Below are 21,171 nucleotides of genomic sequence, written 5' to 3'. Positions count from 1 at the left end.
TCCTCCTTGGGTCGGAAGGGCAAAGGCCCGCCAAAGCTTTTTTTGTTTGCATCGGATCGTAAAAAAATCCCCGCATCTTCCCCGCGTCTGCAGCTCTTTCCCGGCCGCCGCTCTTCTTTGTTCCGGCCTCTCGCCTCTCTCCTCGCCGCCCACACTTCTGTTTTGGGTTCGTCCCGCCGCCTTCGCTTCTGAGCGCTGCCCCCGCCTCCGGGCCCGCAGCCGACCCTCCTCTCCTCTCCGCCCCGCTGCGCCCCGGTCACGCCCCCCTCGCGCGCTCCACTCCCTGCCTGCTCGCTTCTCTCCATTCAAGCGCTCTTCGCGCTCCGTTCCGCGTTAGCCGCCGCCGCCGCCGCCGCCTTCTTCTCCTCGCCATGTCCCAGCGCGGCGCTCCTGCTGGCGGCTGCTAAGGCGAGCGAGGGAGCAGAGCGACTCGTCCTTTGCTTGGGGTGCGTTTGGCGTGCGCCTTGGGGGGATGGAGGGCGCCTAAAGCCGGCCGCGGAGTGAGGAGAGCGCGCTCGGGACGGTTTTTCGGGAAGGTGAGGCAGGCAAAGGAGCCATGGAAGTGCAGTCGGTGACTGGAAGTCCGTCGGTGGCGGCGGCGACAACGGCAGCGGCCCCCGGGCCCGGCGCTCCCCCCTCGGAACCGGCTAAGGATACGGACCGCCAGCTGCGCCTTCGCCTCTGCGTCCTCAACGAGATCCTGGGCACCGAGCGGGACTACGTGGGCACCCTGCGCTTCTTGCAGTCGGTAAGAGCCGGGGCTCCGGAGAGGGTCGTGGGGGAGAGGGTCATTGGGGGGCAGGCGAGGAAGAGGAAGGGCAGCTGCGCCTCGACTGCGGCGAGGGGACCCGCTGCGGGGAACGTGGAGGTGCCAGCCTTGGGGAGACTCTCGCCGCCTTGCGAAATGAGCTGCGAAGTTGGCCGGCGCCGGTGTAGTCGCGCCAGACTTGTCTCTGGAAGGCGGTGCGGAGACGAATCCGTATCCAGTCCGCTAGGGGAAGGGGAGGGGGGTTGAGTCGACCCTCTCGTCAGATTGGGTGCTCCCTACTCCCGTTGTTACCGGGCGGCATCACCTGTAGGGCTTGGAAGCGGCCAACTTGGCCAAAGGGCAAGTGGGCTGGAGGGGCAGCTGAGGACACCGTGCTCGGTTCCTGCGGCTGGTTAAAGCGGACTTGGGTCTCCCTCGGGATAAAAAAGGACTTGGGATTCTGGGTGGCAGAGGGTATCGCCTTCAGAAGTTGAAGAGGGCTCGGCAAAGGCCAGCCGTCGTCGGATCTTGGGTTGAGCGGGGCCGGAGATGGTTTGCAACCTGGGATGTCAACACTGGGATAGCTCATCCATCATGTGGCTTTCCTTGAACTCCCCCCTCCCCCCCATCTTTAATGTTCTTGGCAGAATGCGCAGCCGGCGCATGGGGCGTTTGGAAACTGCTACTGGTGGGCTTCTAAGTGGGTGGTAGAGGAGGGGCAGCGTTTGCCTCATGGTGGGAAAACTGGCCCTTGATGCCGAGAGACTTGGTGTGGTTTTTAAATCACCCCTTTCAAGATCCAGAAGCCTTCAAGATGTTTACACGCTGTTGATTGGTCTTGCGATAGTTCATCAGGTGCCTGGTTGGGCGTAAGGGGGAGCCCTTTGCAAGCAACAGTGATATAGTATTACTAATGGATTTTTTAAATTTATTTTTTAAGCTGAACGATAAAACCTTTTCTTGTCTGAAGGGTTGTTTTAAAGCGCCCCCCCCACTTTGTTCTCTCCCAAGAGAAGTTTAGGGTGCATGTTTTAGACTTGGGTGACTTTTTCAGCAGTAAATCTTGGCTTATGTTGAGACTCTCTTGCCTTTTATTTTAAAAGTAATTCCAGGCACCCTTGTAGTCGTCCTAGAAACTTTTCTTTGTTGCTTGAATTTTGGATTACTTATGTATTTTTATTGGATTAGTCAAGCTATTTGTATCCATGTCAGAGTAATTTTTATTTCTTGGCCAGATTAGTACTTGCCTTTTAGTTTTGCAGCCGTGGCAGTTGAAACTCATCAGCATTCCGAAACATTTCTTCTGTCTTTGCACCCAATTGCTTTGTGGCTAACTCTGTCCTCATGCTCTCCTGAAACTGTGGGAACAAACATTTAGCTTTGAGCACTGCCTAAAAACATCTATAATGGTGTTAGTTTTGTAAAACCTCTTCATTAGCAAGGACAGTGTACTTGAATTAGTTTGGCTCAACTGCAATTAACAAAATGTCCTGCAAAAGCAACCCATCTTTAAGGAATAATTTTAAGGAATGAAATGTTTGCATTGATACACAGTCTGGTTCTGTTCAGACCAAACTATTGGTAGAGCTTCTACAGTGGGTCCTTTTAAAGCCATAACAAGTCAGGTGCAAAGTTTAGTCATTAAAATGCTAGACATCTTTTCCTATTGTGTTCATTTTCATTGTTCCTCCCTCCCTCCCACTATTATTTTTTTAATTTACTGCAGGTCATGACACTTGGCTGTCTGATCTGTCTGATCTCAAAAAGCTAAGCTAGAAAGCTGGACTGGACTTGATCTTTAGTTAGGATGGGAGACCACCAGGAAATTCCAGAATATTTGGGATAGACTGGAGAGTCAATAAAGCACTGCAGAGGAGAAGGCATTGACAGGTTATTTCTATATTGAGTTCAGAACATTACATGCGCCTATGTAGTCATCATGAATCATACTCCACTCAAGGGTGAGTTTACTGTTACCTTATTTAGAGGCCAAAAAGAGATAAGTTGTTTGAAGGACCATAAATATTAGCATGAAAATCCCTGAATCTTTATAAATTCTGTGAGAGGCTCTGTTCTTTGCTTGCTTTAAATTGGATCAGGTTTGTGGAAACCATGGCCTAATATTTTGAAATTCTGTGTATAAAATTTTGGCTACTCTTAAGCAAATCTAACAAATGGATTTCAAAGTAGTTTGTAATACAATATTAATTTTATCTTACACTCTTTTTATTGAATACTCTAATATATACTATACTAGCTGGTAACCAGGTGTTGCCCGGGTATTTATCGATGTCAAAGCGTTTGTCTGACAGGGAGCCATTGAGAGGGGCCTTTCTTCCCTCTACTCCCTTGCCCATCATCCCTGCCCCCTCCCTTCCCCCTCCCATGTGCTCCTCTTTCCCGCCCTCTCTACAATCCTGGTAACTGCCCCAAATCCATCAGGCACTTCCCCATTGGTCCACTGGAAGGTGAATGTCATGGCTGGCTTTCCAGAGGAAGCTGCGAAGCAACTGATATCACAAACAATTGCTGCTCTAGGACGCCACACTCACTCTCTTTAATGGGCCAGGCATTCTAGAGTTATGCTGGAACATACAGACAGACACACAGACAACCCAGGGGTGTCTCCCCCACTGTATTTGTTTCCAGAGGCTAAGTCATCTGTGTATCAAATTTGGTTGAAATTGTTCAAGGTGCTCTAGAGTTATCCTGGAACAAACATACATACATACATACATACATACGTACATACATACATACATACAGCCTTGTATGTATGTATATGTATAAATAATAATAATAATAATAATAATAATAATAATAATAATAAAAAATTCTCCTGGTTTCTAGCTGATGTCTTAACCACTGCACCAAACTGACTCTTAAATTTAGTATTTGTTATATTGAAAATCTTTTAAAGTGATATCAATTGTAACGATAAATCTTTTACTGTTCAATAACTTACAATCCAATATAGTATTTTCAGTTTATGCTTTCCAGTTTACAATTTTAGTATACCACCCAAGCTAGTGCAGAAGGCAATTCTCCCCGATCGTTTTCATCAGAGGCTGATTTATGACAATTGAGTACAATTCCATCACAGTATGATTATAGATAATATGGCAGTGTATCACCCCTGTTTTGATATTACCTTCCCATTTTCTTTGAATCATTTATATAATTATCTTTAATCTATAATGAAACTATTAAGATTGTGGGGAAACAGTTGCAATTTCACAGATTTGACAAATCAAGCAATCAAGAAAACCATAAAAGCAAGAACAGTAAACACATAAATAACAATTTATTAGACAGGATAAAAACTATATAAACATGTAAGAAGAATGGAAAACTTACAAATTTTGTTAATCAGATAATTTTAATGTGGGATAAGGATATTTTAAATGTGTTTTTCTCAGAAAAAATATTAACTGCATAAAATTGGATAAAGTTTTTTGTGTAATCCCTCATTTTTATGTAAGAACCTGAAAAAAAGATGGGGTAAAATTAAAATGAATGGCTGTGCCTAATGAAGATTGCAAGTTATATATTTCTTCCTTTTATTTTTATTTTTTGTGTTCCTCTAATTTGCACAGTACATTGTCACAATTTCATGTGGTATGTTTTGGCTTAAAGGTACTGTGTGACTCCAGTAGTTTAAATCATGACTTATTCCACCATGTACAAAGCAAAATATTATACATATTTTCTATAAGTGAAATACATGAATTCAGTAGTATTACTGTTGGCTGAAAAGAATGTGGTGTTTGAAGGAGCAATAGCAATTGAAATCTTGGATTTCTTTAGTAGACATCAAAAGTATGTAATCTTCCAAAACTGTCAATTAAAGTGGCTTTTGGCTTCAAGTTATTGATGTTTTATTTCATTGGAATGTTCTTCTATAAAAAGCACTTGTTACTTAACCATCACGGTTCTGCCCTGCCTAGACAAAACAAACCAATCATCCGCCAGTATTCTGGCTATTGAAGAAGAGAGTTTTGTTGTTTGCAGATCAGGTTATTTGCCACTAGTTCTTTGCCAGGAGTAAGGTGAGCATGTTTAGTTTTGACAAATCATAGTTTAATATGTGTCTGTTTTTATTGTATGGAATCGTTCTTCTTGCTGTGAATAGAATGGGCACTGTGCTCCCTTGTTTGTGTTTCTGTGTGTGTGTAGTAACCAAAATCAAGCAACTTATCCTTAGCATAATGTGGAGTCCAGCCACTGATTGATTCCACAATATTTTGTGAATATCATTGGGTACTGAACGCGAACCTACATTTATGTTATCTCTCAAGAATTGGTGGAAAAAATAGAGAGTTAGGGAACAAATCTGTGACTGTGTTCACATCTTTAACTGGGCCACATTTTACACATTTACAGTAACCTAAGTACCTAAGACATACTAAATTAGAAATTATAGACAGTGCTTCTATTATTTACAGGACCTATTAGCCAAAATAGGATTGATTAGCTTATAATTCAGCATGTCATGCAGATGCAGCCCAATAGTGTTATACTGCTACATGGCTGTAATAGTGTGTCAGTGCATTAGTGATGGCTAATTCTAATACTGTTTCAGAATTATTGTGTGTATACCTTCAATATTTAAATACCCAGCTATACCAATTGAGCAGTGTGTGTAGCTTTAGCCTACCAGAAATGAAAAGCTTGGCAAATGCAGCTCAAGCATGCTAATTTTGCCTAGGAATAGTAAACTCACATGCTCTAGGTTTGTAAATGATAAGTTTCCAGAAAAAAACCTAGAAGCCATGTCAGGTTATATCTGAGTCTCACACAATTGAAGTTTGTATCAGTGGGCAGAGAAGGAGTCCAAGAAAATGCTATTTACTACTGCTCAATTGGAAGACTCTAGAGAAGAATATTTTTCTCAAAGTTGACAAGATCTCACAAAGGGAAATGTTTTTTGGTGTCCTGGAGCTGTAAAGCATTGACCAGACCAGTTCTCCAAGGACACTTTTTTATGTTCTGTGTATTCCACAGAAAACAGTAGAAACCTCTGAGACAGCTTTTTCAAAACCCACTATCAGTACTTAACTCTTTTGAGTGCTGATGGTCTAATTTAGGAAAGAGAGGCTGGAAAACCTCTCTTTTTCCCCTCTTCTCTGGAACAGAGGTCACCAACTAATGGTCCGTGGACCACTGGTGATCTGTGAGAAAATTTTGATGGTCTGCAGAAAAATTACATTTTTTATATTGTAGTAAATATTATTTATCTTCTTTAAAAATTCATATTAGGCGTCCACGGGTTTTAAAATTATGAATTTAGTTGTCCCTGAGGTCTGAAAGGTTGGTGACCCCTGCTCTGGAGCACTTTTCACAGAACACGAAGCTCAATCTGGAATTATAAATTGTCTGAATTTCATGAGAACTTGAGAACCATTGTCCACTGTCTACAGAGATTCTCAATCATCCAGGTCAAAGTTGACTCAAAGGTACTTTTTAAAAAGGCAACTGGACTTCTTTGGTTTTCAACATTTTCAAAGAAAAAACCCCCAAGAAAGGCCATTCGCCTTTTGGAAAAGCATCTTAGGACACTAAGTCCACTATTGAAAATTGCCCAAGTACACCATTAATGCTTATAATACGCTGCCTGGTTTAATACATGAGAATGTGACATTGCCCTCAACTTGGTAGGAAGCGGACTTAGCTTGTGGAAGCTCCTTCCTCAAGCTTATCTAGAAACTCGTCCTTTTTATCACAATGCTTGAAATTGGAAACAAAGAAAACAGCTTTGGGGAGAGGGAAAAAAGCATAGAAGTTAACGCAATGCCAGAAAGCTTTTCTCGTCTTGTGACAACAAAATACCACAGGGATGAACGAAGGAGTTGGTGTTTTGCGTTTGGGGCTGGGCCCTGGTTAAACATTTACCATACAAGCCCCAGATTTTGTTTCTCGTCTCCATAAATAACGCCGAAGGAGCAAAGAGCCCAATTCAATGAGTAGGGAGCCAGGAGTTTTCCAAGGACTTCCAGGCTCCCGTAGTAATGTGAAAGAATCCTTTTCTATATTCGATGCTATAGTCTTGCCTATAAATCAGGCTGTGTTAATTGCAGATTTTTTTTTTTTAAAAAAATCTTTTCTTAGAAGTCTAGCATGTGGCCATATAGCAGTGAAGGGAAAGGTTTCTCTCTGTGTGTGCCTGGAGACCTTTTCCCCTCTGCTGGGTGGGGGTCTTCTTGCAGATACAAAAGGCCCCTTTTTTATTTGCTTTGTCGGGCAGATCCCACCACTTTTATTTTATTTCTGTGGGTCAAAAGGGGGAGCAAGAGGTGTGGGGGTGGGGTGGTGGTAGGAGAGGGCAGCCTGAATGTTACAGTATACAACATTTTCTGAGTTCCCTCAGGAAGCCACCATATTCCCTGCAAGAAAGCGGTGCAGCTTCTTTCTTGAGCTGTGGAATATAATGCAATTTTAGCTCCATGCATTAACACAATTTTACAATAACGCATTATAAAATGCTTCTTTCTTGGCTTGGCAGTTATTTGACAGTGTCCTGCTTTGCTTCTTTGAATCTGAGTTGAATCCAGGGCTGCTAGATTCCTTTGGATTATGAAATCACAGAATTTCAAAAAGTTGCCGCATTCTTTTTTTTTTTTTTTTACCCTTTACCCATTTTTATTTATTCTTTATTTTTTATGGATTCTGAAGAATTCAGTGGCTGGGCTCTCTACTGTCTGATGAACAAATTGAGAAGCACTGTGTATATTTAGATTGACTCATCTCCCCAAACTCTTTTGCTTCCAATCTCTACATTTCAGAACTAGATTTTCAGTGAGTACAAAACTGTAGCAGAAGTTGTAAAGCTGAAAACAGTTGGAATATACAAACACAGACAGACAGACAGACAGACAGAAACCTAATCTGTATCTTTAAAGGTAGCTTCTGGCCTGTATACATGCCCCAAATCTCTACTGTATTTTTTAAATGCCAAAGCCTGTTAGGATTACATTGCCAAATTTTAACAGAAGAACTTTTCAGCAATCTGCAGTCTTGAAATACATAAACTAGAACTCTCTAAATACCCTTGAAAGATTCTTCCTACCCAAACTAGCACGAAGAACAGTTAGTCCTTGACTTAAGACCAAAATTGAGCCCCAAAGTTCTATTGTTAAGTGAGACATTTGTTAAGTGCGTTTTGCCCCCGTTTATGACCTTTATTGCCACAGTTGTTAAATGAATCCCTGCTGTTGATACGTTAGTAACCTGGTTGTTAAGTGAATCTGGCTTTCTGACTTTGCTTGCCAGAAGGTTACAAAAGATGATCACATGACTTTGGGACAACAATGTCACAAGTATAAACCAGTTGTCAAACATTTGAATTTTGATCACGTGACAATAGGGATGCTGCAATGGTGGTGAACGTGAAAACCGGTTAATACTCACCTTTTTCAGTGTCACTTTGAACGGTCACTAAATGAACCATTTTAACTCGAGGACTACCTGTATTAGGTGTGCACATTTGCATTACTGCCCTGCTACTAGGCCTGCCATTGAAGGTCCCTAGTTGCCAAAAAAAGTATACAACTGCAACCTACCCCTATTTTTAATGCTTTGTCCTTACGACATTGTTTTTGTCTCTTTCCTAGCTCACAATAAAATGGTTTGATTTTTTTTTTTAAAAAAAACCTGCTCCAGTATTAAAACAATATTTTCACAATTTTTGCCAAGAACCCACCTACACTTGTCCAATTAGGGAGAATGAATGATAGTTGCTTTCTGCCAACAGGCAATGCTTTCCTTAGCTTGCCTGATATTAAAAGTGAGGACAGCACCGCTTGCCAACTGTGTTACTGTGACAGAAGAGGGCCTGTCTTATAGGGGCAGTGAATTTTATTCAGGCAAACAGTTATCTGGCTAAAGCCCGGTGGATTGCATTTCATCATGGTCATCTGACTATTGCCCTATGTGTGATTATTACATTAAAGGTTAAATTTAATCTTTATTTGGCTAAATTTATTGACAGGCCATATTTTAAGACACAGATATGAAAGATCTGGGATATAAAAATGATCACACACATGCCCAAAACTGGCATTGGAAATTATTTGCTTACAAACAAATGTTCATCAATTCTGTTGATACGTAATACGTCATTTCATATATTCCTGTTTCCAAGCATCACGTTAGACTGATGTAAATAACGCTGAGCTTAGCATCCACAGAAATTTTGGTTTGCATTGATTAAATTGCTGCCAGTTAATTTTGTTGGGGCGTTTTTTTGTGCTGACTTCTTTCATTCCCTGTTGTATAAGTGTGTAACATTAGCACACAGGCTGCTATCAGATAAAGTAAAACCACATCCGTTGCCTTAAAAATATTTTGTTCTGCAACTCGGCTGAGTATTTAGCTTCTTGGTATTTAGGATGCTATGTAATCTGGAGCAGCTGTTTTGTACATGGCCCGCTGCTCTTTTCCCCCTCTGCGATTAGCTGCTGCAATTGGCCTTTGAACCATTACAAGGAATGTTTGTCTTGGTCACTTCTTGGTGGTGATTTCCTGTGTCCTGCCTTACAGCTCTTGTGTCTCTTCTTAGGTTCAGTAGGTGCTGATAATAAAGCTGTTTGTCCCGAGAAGGCAAACCATCTGGTTTCTGTAAAACATTGTTTTTCAAACTTGGTAACTTTTAAGAGGTGTGGACTTCAACTCCCAGCATTCCTCAGCCAGCAGAATTCTTCTCTTAAAGTTGCCAGTTTGAAAAACACTGGTGTAAAACAAGTTGTATGCATGGTGGCTTTGGAAGGGAGGAAGGGAGAGTAAAATATAGAAAAGGGCAGGTTGAAATGTACTTTCCTGTTTTTGTTATTGCTGAGGTATAGATCAGATGCATGAGCCTGGCACTTGCCACAGGGCGTTTATCTGAAAGGCAGCTGGACCATGTATTTCCATTCTGAAAGTGTTGCTTACTTTGTTCAAAATGCTTGATTTCATACAAGCATCTTCTCTTCCAGAGCAGTATTGCTTAAGTACTCAAGAAAACAGACAAAGATCCCATCCAAAGGTAGGATGTCTCCAGAAAACAGTTTAATTCAGTGGTGGGTTTCAAAAATTGTTCGAACCTACTCTGTGGGTGTGGCCTCCTTTGTGGGAGTGCCGCTCATGTGACCGGATGGGAGTTGCTTGCTGCCCATGTGACCGGATATGAAGATGCCGACGACACTTGTCAGAACCACCTTAAGTTACCTCACACACAGCACTGGCATGCATAAGAATATGATGTCAACTTGTTTTTTAAAAGGCATCTTTGGTTTGCGTTAAAACAACTTCAACACACGCAATGTTCTGATTGCACCACAAACGCAGTAGCCATCCTTACCTTTCACAGAGGCACTGAGTTTTATAAATATGAGCATGATAGTGTAGAATAATCATATCCAAGGACCAGTGGTGGGTTTCAAAAATTTTTGGAACCTCTTCTGTAGGTGTGGCCTGCTTTCCGGGTCCACTGGTGGAACCTCTTCTAACCGGTTCGGTAGATTTGACGAACTGGTTCTACCGAATAGGTGCGAACTGGTAGGAACCCACCTCTGGTTTAATTGTATAAATACAACAATGTATATTTCCCCAATAGGAAAGCAACCTGGATATGAATGTGAAATGAAAGCAGACAATTCATAGTTTAAGTCAAGTTGAGTGGGAATTTCTTTGAAATCTCATTTTTGATTAGCTGAGAACTTAACTTGGGGATCCCCACAGCTCATTGTTGCATTGAAGCTGTTGATGCTGTAGGTCTCTAATGAACCTTGAGATTAAAATGTCTGCAATCCAATATATGTGTCTTAAGGACCGTCATAGAATCGTAAATGCAAGGGCTTGTAGGTGTCTTGGAAATTATCAACTCCAACTTAGTCCAACCTTGTGCTACAGTTGGCTATTACTAATGTGATTCTGCTGTATGACTGAGATATGTGTAACTAGTATGATAATGATGGGGGGCAGTGAATTATTTCTGTGTTTTAATTAAAAATAGGATTTTCTGGCATGAGTATTTTAGGATCATCTGGAAAGGTATACCGGTGTATGCAAGTTTTTGGGTTCTTCATGCTGTTAGTAACAAAAGATACTATAATAAACAGGGATTGAGGAAGAAGCAAGAAAGTCCAACAGCTTCATCAGATATTTCCTGAGCTCTGGAAACACAATTATTTTCCTTTGTATCCTATGTATCCCTCAACTATGGGGTGGCTCAGTGGCTAAGACACTGAGCCTGTCAATCAGAAAGGATGGTAGTTTGGCAGTTCAAATCCCTAGCGCCATGAACGGAGTGAGCTCCCATTACTTGTCCCAGCTTCTGCCAGCCTAGCAGTTCGAAAGCACATAAAAATGCAAGTAGAAAAATAGGAACCACTTTGAGGGAAGATAACAGCATTCTGTGTGCCTTCGGTATTTAGTCATGCTGGCCACATGACCATGGAGACATCTTTGGACAGCGCTGGCCCTTCGGCTTTGAAACGGAGATGAACACCCCCCTTAGAGTCAGGAATGACTAGCACATATGTGCAAGGGGAATCTTTACCTTATCCCTCAACACATTGATTCATCCTAATTACCATGAACACTTGACATTTGTCCTCAAACTCTTAAATGTTTGCATGTTCTTTAGTGTGATTTTTGTGTTCCCCCAAATAGTACCTATGGATTTTTCTCCCTGTGATCAACCAGGTTATTAGTGTTTTAAAGACATACATAGATTCCCTAAAACAACATAAGCAGAATTGTAGTCTTTATGCAGATTAACTCATGTTTTTTGGATGCTGAAAGCTGTTTGGGGGATGTTATCTTGCATATTATGTCATGTTTTTAGGGACTTGTAGCCATGTAGCCATGATGTTTTAACCTGATTTTAATTAAACCAATTTTTTAGGGCCCATGCATCATGCAAACTATACTAACTATATTGTTTGTTTATTCAACATATATGCTACCCATTTTACCTGGAGGACACTAGGCAAATTACAATGATTAAAAAAAACTGATAAAAACATTAAAACATCAAAGCAATAAACAGCAACATTGACCTAAAATTGACAAAGATGAGGAGAAAGGGAGCAAGGTGCATAAAAGGGAGAGATGGGATCTTAGTCTGTTAATTACCTCCAGAATGATGCACCTCCATTGGGATCCTTAATTAAATCACAATCTGTAAATTGCAATGATCCAGATATTGTGTCAAATCAAGCCATATTATGGTTTAACATGGTACATAAAACCAATCAATGCCACCTTTACTCAAATGGGTGGTCAATTGAAATAATTGTAATAATCAAACCATCACCATAAAAACCAGTTAATATTATAGGAATCGAAATGAATGACTTTGAAATTCAGATTGGTGTGTGGTATTTATGTCCAGTTGATTCAGTGAGATCTGAATGGAGGATGATTTTTTTTAAATGAGAAAGCAGAGGAAACTGAATGCAAATCAGCCATCAGAGTGAGCATGCCTGCCTCTTCCCCTCTCCTAGACTGGAATAAAGGTTTCCCTTGGTATTTTCATGCCTTTTATGTTTTTGCTTCCTATTAGGGAGCATATCCTTTGTAGTCAGTCCTGAGTGCTACAGCTTTCATTTTGTTTATGCTCCAATCAACCCATGTGGATGTTAATGGCCTTGACCTCTGCATTCACCATGCAGCTTTGCATTTTTGGATTGATCAAGGCTAAGTAATAATTACAGTTTTGATTTCCAGTGCTGTTGCCACTTCTCATGCCTTCTCTTTGCCGCATTGGCCGGAAGGCATCAGAGCACTTCTGAAAGCAGATAACGCAGAAGTCCTGGGCTTCATTCTTGAATCTGCTCCTGGTACTTGATCTGATTTCCTCCCCATCTGCCAAATGGGATAGATTATAATCTCTACCTCATGCAGGTTTATGAGGGTTTGTTCATTAGGGTTTGTAAAAATGCTGCAGGTTACCCAGATGAAAGAGGAGTCAGGTAATTACTGTTTTCTAATAAAGTCTCGTATAACTGCCTTCTCACAACAAGCAAAAGGCCTCTTTCCAAGCAAGATAATTATCTGTATTGCTCTGTGATGCATCCTGTGGTTTTATAGTGGTCTGCTCAGAGCTATATTCAGCCACTGAGCTTGTGCCTCTGTGAATTGTTTGCGTCCTCAGTTAACGAGCTTTTCCTCAAAGTTGCCTTAAATTAAAATGAATGATATTTTGCATAAATGTATGTGTAGAGATGTAGGAAAGCAGCAGTAGAACTATCTTGTAAAATTTGACAATTTTCTTTCAGGTTGCTCCAAGATATTTTAAAGCCTGGGGAAGAGATTTCACTGGTCTTTCCCCATTACATAATTCGTTGCTGTCAGTTATTTGAATAGGCTTTGATCTTGTTTAGCCTTTGACTTGTAGTAAGTTACTTAAGGGCTTCATAAGGAAGCCATATCTATGACGGAATAAAATTAGTTGTGGTAAAATTGTCACTCCTGGTTTCCTTGAGGAAAATGTTATACATGTGGTGTTTTATTCTCAGAGGTTCAGGGTAAAATTGTAGACAATGAAACTGAATAATGAGACTTAGAGTTTAGGGGAATTAAAGGTGTAGGTTCAATAGTATGCCAGGGGTCTTTAAATTTGGCAACTTTAAGACTTGTGGATTTCAACTCCCAGAATTCTGGGAAGTCCACAAAGTCTTAAAGTTGGCAAGTCATTGTCTTCCTCTCATGAGTGGTTCCTTCCATAGTGATACCTCTTTCTCCTTCTTGTGTGGTTGTAGTGGATCTCCCTGGGTCAGCTGAATTATGAGTCCTTGTAGCAGCTACCAATCTTCAGATGAATTCACTTGGCTGGTGATGGAGAGAGTTGCTCTGATTTGTATCACATTTGCTCATACTGGCTTCTGGGTCACTCTTTTATGAACTTGGAGATGTGACTTCTTAATTGTACTACTGGATGCTAGTGCTGTCTGTGGTAACCAGAGGGGGTTCTTGAGAGTCTGTGGGCAGTACAAGCATTGTGACTGCTCATGGCAATCTCCCATTTGTGCCACAGTACTCTAGTCAGTGATACACCTGTAGGCAGCATGAGCATGTGATCATGTGATTAAGAGACTCCTCCACTGAGATTGTGAAAGAGCTCCATGGAGCAAAGGATCCAATATTAGCTATTTTTTCATGGATTACTACCTCCATCATTTACCAAGTGATTTGCTGTGAAGAAGGCCGGCTTCTATGAGGAAACCAGGCTGATGTAAGATTTGCTGAGACAGAAGGAAGGAAGAGAAAATACAAGTGCATTGCCCTGTTGACCTAACACTAACCCTTGAAAAATTTACTATATAGATATGCAAACACCCACTCTCCATTTTGGTCATGCTTTAGGTATCAAAAAGAAAGGCCAAAATAGCAGATGTGCATAAACAACTGAGCTCTAGTCTGTAATTTATCAATTATTGATGTACAATGCAATTTTATTATTAGATGTACATTCTGCCTTCAATTTCAAGGTTGTGTATATAATGTCCCTGCCTTCTATTTTTTCTATAACAATAACAACAACCTGTCAGGTGAATTCAGATGAGATGAGAGTGACTGGCCCAAAGTTTCCCAGCCAACTTTCGATGTCTAAGGTAGGACATTGAAGTCATGGTTTGTACTCCAGCACCATAACACCTTGTGCACATCACACTTGATGTGAATGAGTCACATCTATTTAATTGAAAACAATACATTTTCAATCTATTATTTTGTCCTGAATGAGTGTACAACCTATTCAGGCCAAAGCCTGTCTTCAGGGAAATAACCAACCACACTAAAATAAATGGACATATTGAATTAGCATTTTGAACAGGGAAAAATGGTTAAAGGTAAAATTCCCCTTGAATTTTGTTAGATTCCCGTGACTTCATGGGCGTGTTCAAGTTGTTTCTTTGGCAGCACTCCAGAAGTACTTTGCCATTTCCCTATTCTGGAATATTCTTTCAATTCTTAATCTAACCTATAGCCCTGGGATTTCCTGACTATCATTCCTGATACTAACCAAGCCTGAGCTTGCTCAGCATTTTTTGATATTAGACAAGGTCAGCTAGGAAAAACAATGTATGCACCAAAGATTAAGCTGTTGGGACTAGCTGTAATTAGAGATATTGTATCTTGATGTGCTTCAAGGCTTCTGATGAAAATTAGCATGGGAGACAAGATGAGTTTCATCTTCAAAACTTTCATCTTAGCCTTTATATACCAAATTTGACTCAAAAGAGGTTGGTTTGTTGTAGGTTGTATTTTCATTTGTCATTTAATTCTAAATCCATGCCTAAAAGTGGTTTGAAGTGTTTAGCGGGTAATATTAGAAATTAGAAATATTAAAAATTGAGCATGAAATCTCAGACCTGCAGTTTACTAAAAATATTCACTTTGGGTTGGATAGTAAGTAAGCCAAATAAGGGGCAAAGTTTGGAAATGTTTCTTGGGTCAGTTTGTTGGATCCAACTTTCATTTCCTTTTTGTTCCCAGTACAAAATGGCTGTCCATTTGCCCTTTCACGAAGATTCAGTAGCTGTGTCCATATGTTATTCTAGGCCAGAGGTGTCAAACTGGTGGCCCGCAGGCCGGATTTGTCACACACATACCACGCCTCTCCCAGCTCCCCGAAAAGGAAAAATGTCACGAAATATCATGTGATGGCAACATGATGTGGTGAGTTTGACACCTCTGTGCTAGGCCAATGTTTTCTTACACTAAACTAAATCACATTGTGCGCCAGTATGAAGTGTATGAAGAGGCAGTTGTTATTAATAAATCATGCCTTTTGGTCCATTTGGTCTAGTGGTTAAAAAATCAGGCTAAAAAGTGGGAGATTGTGAGTTCAAGTCCTGTTCTTAGCCATGAAAGCCAACTGGGTGACTTTGGGCCAGTCACTCTCTCTTAGCCCAATCCACCTCACAGATTGTTGTTGTGGGGAGAATAGGAGGAGGAAGCGGCATTGTTTGCCACCTTGAGTTATTTGTAAAAATAACACAGGATATAAATAAAATAAACATAAATATTATCCACCTTTGCAATTCATTCAGCAAACGAGGTTGATACAAGCAATTGCTTAATGCAAATTCGAACCTACTTGATGTGTAATAGAACGAGTAAACACTGCACAGGAAATCTCCACCCTGCAACAATGACTTATAACAAGAATATGTTGGAGATTGTTCACGGTTTTATGCCACTGTGATGAAGGCTCAATCTGTTTCCTCCTTACCTGAAATTGCTGCAGAAGCTCCTCCAAGTAAAAGATAGTGACTTTTAGAAAACCTTGAGTCTTTGATATTTGCTTTTTCTCTGTCTTCCCTTCAGTCATTGGCTGTTTTGCAGCCACCCTGCTGCCGTTTTGCAGAAGCTTCATCAAGACTCCACAGGAAGTACAGGGACCCATCATTAAAATATTCAACATGCTGAGCAGTGGTGGGTTGCAGGCGGTACACCCTGGTACAGGCGTGCCGGAGCCTGCTCGGAGCACTGGGTACCGCTGAGGGTATGGTGCTTCGGACAGCCCACCCGCCCACACTCCTTACCTGTCTTTAAAGTCTTCTGCGCTTCTGCGCACATGCATGGCGCATACAGCCGAGTAGCTGGAGCGTCACGGAGGCTCGCGGAGGCGTCGCTGGACAGTAAGATGCATATGCGCACTGCATGTGTGTGCATGCATGCTGCACACATCCATGTGGACGACACTGGGCCCATTGCAACCATACTGAATACGGAACCCACTACTGATGCTGAGGATCATGTAAAAAAAAAAATGGAAGGGGCAGGTTTCAGTCTTTCAGCTTATTTAATATTACTCTTTCTTTTTTGTAGTTAGCATCATTTAATGTGCTTTGGTCCAGCAGGCAATAGGTTGGATTTTAAGTACCAACATTTCCATGGAAGCCCAGTATTGGGAAATATTGAATGTAGACTTTGGTACCAGGCAAGATTATTTTGAGAGAGAAATTCCCTGGTGTGGCTGAGATTGGAAATTGGCTATGTTCATAAAACATGCTTAACCAAATCAACAAGATTTGGCATAGCTGTCAGACTCATTCCCCTGCAAGTTGAATCTGATATTGTCACATCCAGGGTTCAGTTTGCACCAACATTGCAGTTCATTCTTGCTATGACTAAGTAAGAAGCCACATTTTTGACTCTAAATAGCAAAATACATTTCCGCCTAACTTAATGATCCATAGCATATAAAGCCAGAGTAGCAATATCCAGAAATATATTCCAGTCTTTCATACAAAATTCCACAGAATTAATTTCCTGACAGTCTACCAATACCTACATTGCTACTAGAAAGTAAACATCATTTTTTTCCATTTAAGAGCCAGTCACTTTCTTCATGACCTTTATGACAACTAGTGGATACTATGCATTAAGTCTGCGTTGCTTTTTCTAGTCAAAGGTCCAGTTCAGACCATCAAAGGTGCTTCAGAGCATGCAGGGCACCTACATAATACCTGTCTGCACTTCTTGAAACAAATGCACCTTTTCCTGGGATTGTATGGGTCTCTTCAACAGCAGTGTAATCTGTGGGGAGGGGTATTTTTGATATAAGGACTTGCAGAGAGATACTAAGGGCACACCCATATTTGTTTCAAAATAACTTGTTCCCATTGAATGCAAAGTGGGATCCTCCTCCTATGAGAAGTTGCCCACCACTACTATTGTAGTACCATACCATTAAATGTCTTATTTTTGGAAAGGACCTTTATTCTGTAATCGAATCCAGGTTTTGCATACAGAAAGTACCCATCAAGCTTGGGAAAATCTTAATTCATTGGACTGGATAGTAGGCTACTGAGATGCTTCTCTTCTGCCTGATGTCTGGAGTTCGTCTCTTCTTTTCTCCTATTTCCTATTTCTTTTTTTATGTACTGCATTTTTTGCACTATAAGATGCTCTGGGCCATAAGATGCACCTAGATTTTGGGGAGGAAAACAAGAAAAAAAATCTACCTCTGCCTCCCTGCAGTTTTCCTCCTGGCAGCAAACAGTAAACGGCCTGGTCAGCTTCAGCACTGCCTGATTTAGCAGCTGATTGGCAGTTGGATTGGCCTCCTGGAATACCACCGATCAGCTGTTCCAGGCAACGGGGATTGCTGCTGCCCATCGCTGTCATCGCTGCCCATTGCCGCTGCCACCAATTGCCGTTGCCACCAATTGCTGTCTCTGCGTACCCTCTTTTTGGCCTCCACATGTCTTGTTTTCTGCCTATCACTGCTGCCACCTATTGCTGCTGCCTCCTATCGCCGCCACCATTTGGTGGTGATAGGCAGGGACAGTGGCGATCCCCTCCGCCTGGAACAGGCCGAAAACCAGGATGTGCAGAGCCCGAAAATGGGACATACGGAGGCAATGGGCGACGATGACGGCAATGAACGGCGGTGATCTGCACAGCCTGGAACAGCTGATCAGCAGTATTGTGGGAGGCCAATCCAACCGCCAATCAGCTGCTTGTGCTAAATTGGGTTGCACTGAAGCTGACCAGGCTGTTTGCTGTTTGATGCAGGGAAACAAATTGCTGGGAGACAGAGGCCAAACGGTGGGGGCTGGTGGATAGGCGGGGCTTCGGAAACATTTGCTCTATAAGATGCACAGACATTTCCACCCACTTTTGGGTGGGGGGAAGTGCATCTTATAGACCGAAAAATATAGTATATATTCATTATGTTTTATCAATAGGAATAAAATACAAAACAGAAAAACAAAACAAAAAAACATACATTGAACAGTAACAACAAGAAAAAATGTACACATAAAGGGGAGAAAAGTGACACAAACATCTGGCATTAAACATATTTAAAAAATCCATCTTGGCGGGATGCTGAAAGGGAAAATAAAAAAGCCTGATAAATTCTCCTCCCCTTACATAATGTGTTACAGTTATAAAATTGTGCATCCTTATTTAACAACAAAAATATGTAAATAAGTATTTCAGATGAGATTTCTATCTAATAATCATATCGACTCAACATCTAATATATAATAAAAGGGGGGGGGGAATTCAACAGGTTAGCCCAAATATTACACTAGTCTTCAAATCCCATTTGTTAAACATCTGTTAATCCTATTTCATATTTCTGAATCTGTCTATCTTAGTCTTGTTAGAAAAATGTCTGTCATGACGCTGACTTTTCTTCACAGCACGTGGGGTCGTTTCCTTCCCCAAGGGAAGTCTGGATAAACCCTTCAAAAGTGCTGGTTTAGTCACACAAAACTCAGAGCCTTTTTGGTGTGTGTGCGTGAGACAGAGAAGACTATGTGATTCATTTAGTGCAAACTGGGATGGAACACTTAATCTGTGTTTACACAGCAATAGTGCTGTTTTGTGACCTTGGTGGACAAGAAGATCTATGGATGGATATATTCACCTAGTAATCGAGTTTCAGGGTATATATGGAGTGGCTAGTTTAAAGTGCTAACAACAAACAAACAATGTACACTGCCACTGTGGGTTTCACATCCACTTTTCTTCTAGTGTGACAGTCGTTACGGATAGTTTTTCCTGTATTTTGTAACTTTTGGCTATAGATCACTTCCCTTTGCTCAAAAAAAAAAAAATCCATACATTTCTCCCTGTTGTGCTGCCAAAACTGGCTTCTATTATTTGCAAATTAGTAGGGAAAAATCTGGTTGAACCAGCAACACTGTTCCTTACTATACTGAGCCTATGTCAGGCACAAGAGCCCCTCTCAAGGACAGCTTTATAAACAGAACTGCAGATCTCATCTCAAAGGTGGCCCTTATGCTGAGGAAGAAAGTGGGTCCCTATGGGGAAATATGATATAGTGCATGAGCACATCTGGAATATTGTACTTAGTTTGGTCATTGAACTGTAGCTTTTTGGAGAAGAGGGAATTGGGACAATTGCCAGGAGTCAGGTAGTTGAAGGAATTTAAAAATTGATGGAGAATTTGAAGTGATCAGATTGTTACTTCCGAATCAGGGGAGGAAACTAATTGATTGAAATGTTTCAAAAGTTTTATATTGTTTTTACTGTTTAGGCTTTTTTTATTTATTGGACTTTGACTTCAATTGACAATTCCAATGCGAGGCAAAAAATATATATAGATATTATATAGGTGCAGACCAGTAGTGGGATACGACCGGTATGTCCCGGTACGGTGCCTGCTGGGCGCAGCAGGTACCATTCTGGTACGGTGCTTCGGAGGGCCTTCCTTACCTGTATTTGAGCCGATTGTGGCTTACTCGCACGGAGCGTATGGCGCATGCGTGATGCTCCACCGAGCAGCTGGAGCGTCGTGGGTGGTAAGTATGCAGGCGTGCTCTGCCCGCGTGCTGCGCGCATGCATGAGGTGGACGCCCGGCCCCGTTGCACCGTACAGGTTGCAGCGGAATCCGGAACCCACCACTGGTGCAGATAGGTTATTATGTAGATGCAAAGAGAAGAAAATGGAACAGGCATGAAACAGCACCCTATCCATGGGCCTCTTGATGTTTGAAATAAGGCTGTCATATAAGAAGAAGTGAAAGGCAAATACTGTATGGTGTGAGATACGGTATGAGTACACGTAGTTACCTATAGTGGAACATGATGCTGGAGGAGAAAGCTGAAACCAAACAATTGATTTAAAGAGAGATACAAGAGAGAAGTTATATACAGTAAGGTGGTAAACAAGACTTCTCCGTTAAAAAGAAATCAAAGAGAAAGAGGATGAAGCAGCAAGATGTAGGCCCGCTGTTTATTAATTTTATAAATTATATTTCTAAGGGTACCTGACTACAGTTTATTCTGGGGGCCAATTAAGTATTAAAACAATAGAAAAAGGAATCAAGGAAAGAACAAGAGATTCCCCTAGAGAGGACAACTTTCAACCAAATTCAATTTGGCCTAGTGGTGAAAGCACCAAGCTAGAAACCAAGAGTTTTTTTATAGTTATTATAAATAGCTTATGCTTTTCTTTGTTTTCCCTCTGGAAAATGTGGATCCCTGTTAATTAAAAGGGTAGGTGTCAAATTGAAAGATGCTGAGTGTCCACAACTGATCTTTAGCCTTTGGTAGATCACAGCAATTAGACAGAAACATTGAGTTCTTGATGTACTGTTCTGTGAAAAAGTATTTCCTCTCGCTAGGATTTTCTGAATTTTTCTGTGTCTTTGTCCCTAAATGTTGTCACAGCTTCAAGTGGGTCCTACTAATATACAGTATAATGGGAGTGTGAGTGAAAGAATAGCATCAAAATGTGATGCTTGTTTAATTTAGTTATTTGTTCATTCCATAAACAAAATCACCCAACACATGATGTGCCAGAATAAAGAACCAATAGGCTTCCTAGTTCAATTAATTCAATTAAAGAGATAACTATAACCAGTTGTATGAATATTTCATTAAACAATTGGGGCTGATTTGAGCCAATCCTGCTCTATATTTCACAGATTTTCCCGCATCACAAGGGAATTCTC

General features: G+C 41.2%; 1 protein-coding gene across 2 annotated transcripts in view; it reads left to right on the top strand.

Moving 5' to 3' along the window:
* Positions 1-333: 333 nt before the first annotated feature.
* Positions 334-21,171, top strand: part of PREX1 (phosphatidylinositol-3,4,5-trisphosphate dependent Rac exchange factor 1) — a 228,898-nt gene continuing 208,060 nt past the window's right edge. For both annotated transcript variants that reach the window (XM_087720448.1, XM_087720447.1), the window contains exon 1: positions 334-748. In XM_087720448.1, the coding sequence (XP_087576574.1) occupies positions 557-748 (192 nt within the window). In that variant the 5' untranslated portion in view covers positions 334-556. The remainder of the gene's footprint in view (positions 749-21,171) is intronic.

The sequence above is a fragment of the Thamnophis sirtalis genome, unplaced genomic scaffold (assembly GCF_051295495.1).
Source record: "Thamnophis sirtalis isolate CommonGarterSnake01/CBP01778 unplaced genomic scaffold, rThaSir2_p1.2 scaffold_7, whole genome shotgun sequence".
In the NCBI taxonomy this organism is placed as follows: Eukaryota; Metazoa; Chordata; class Lepidosauria; order Squamata; family Natricidae; genus Thamnophis; species Thamnophis sirtalis.
Note: the sequence above shows the minus strand (reverse complement) of the source record. Positions and strands in the feature narration are given on the sequence as shown.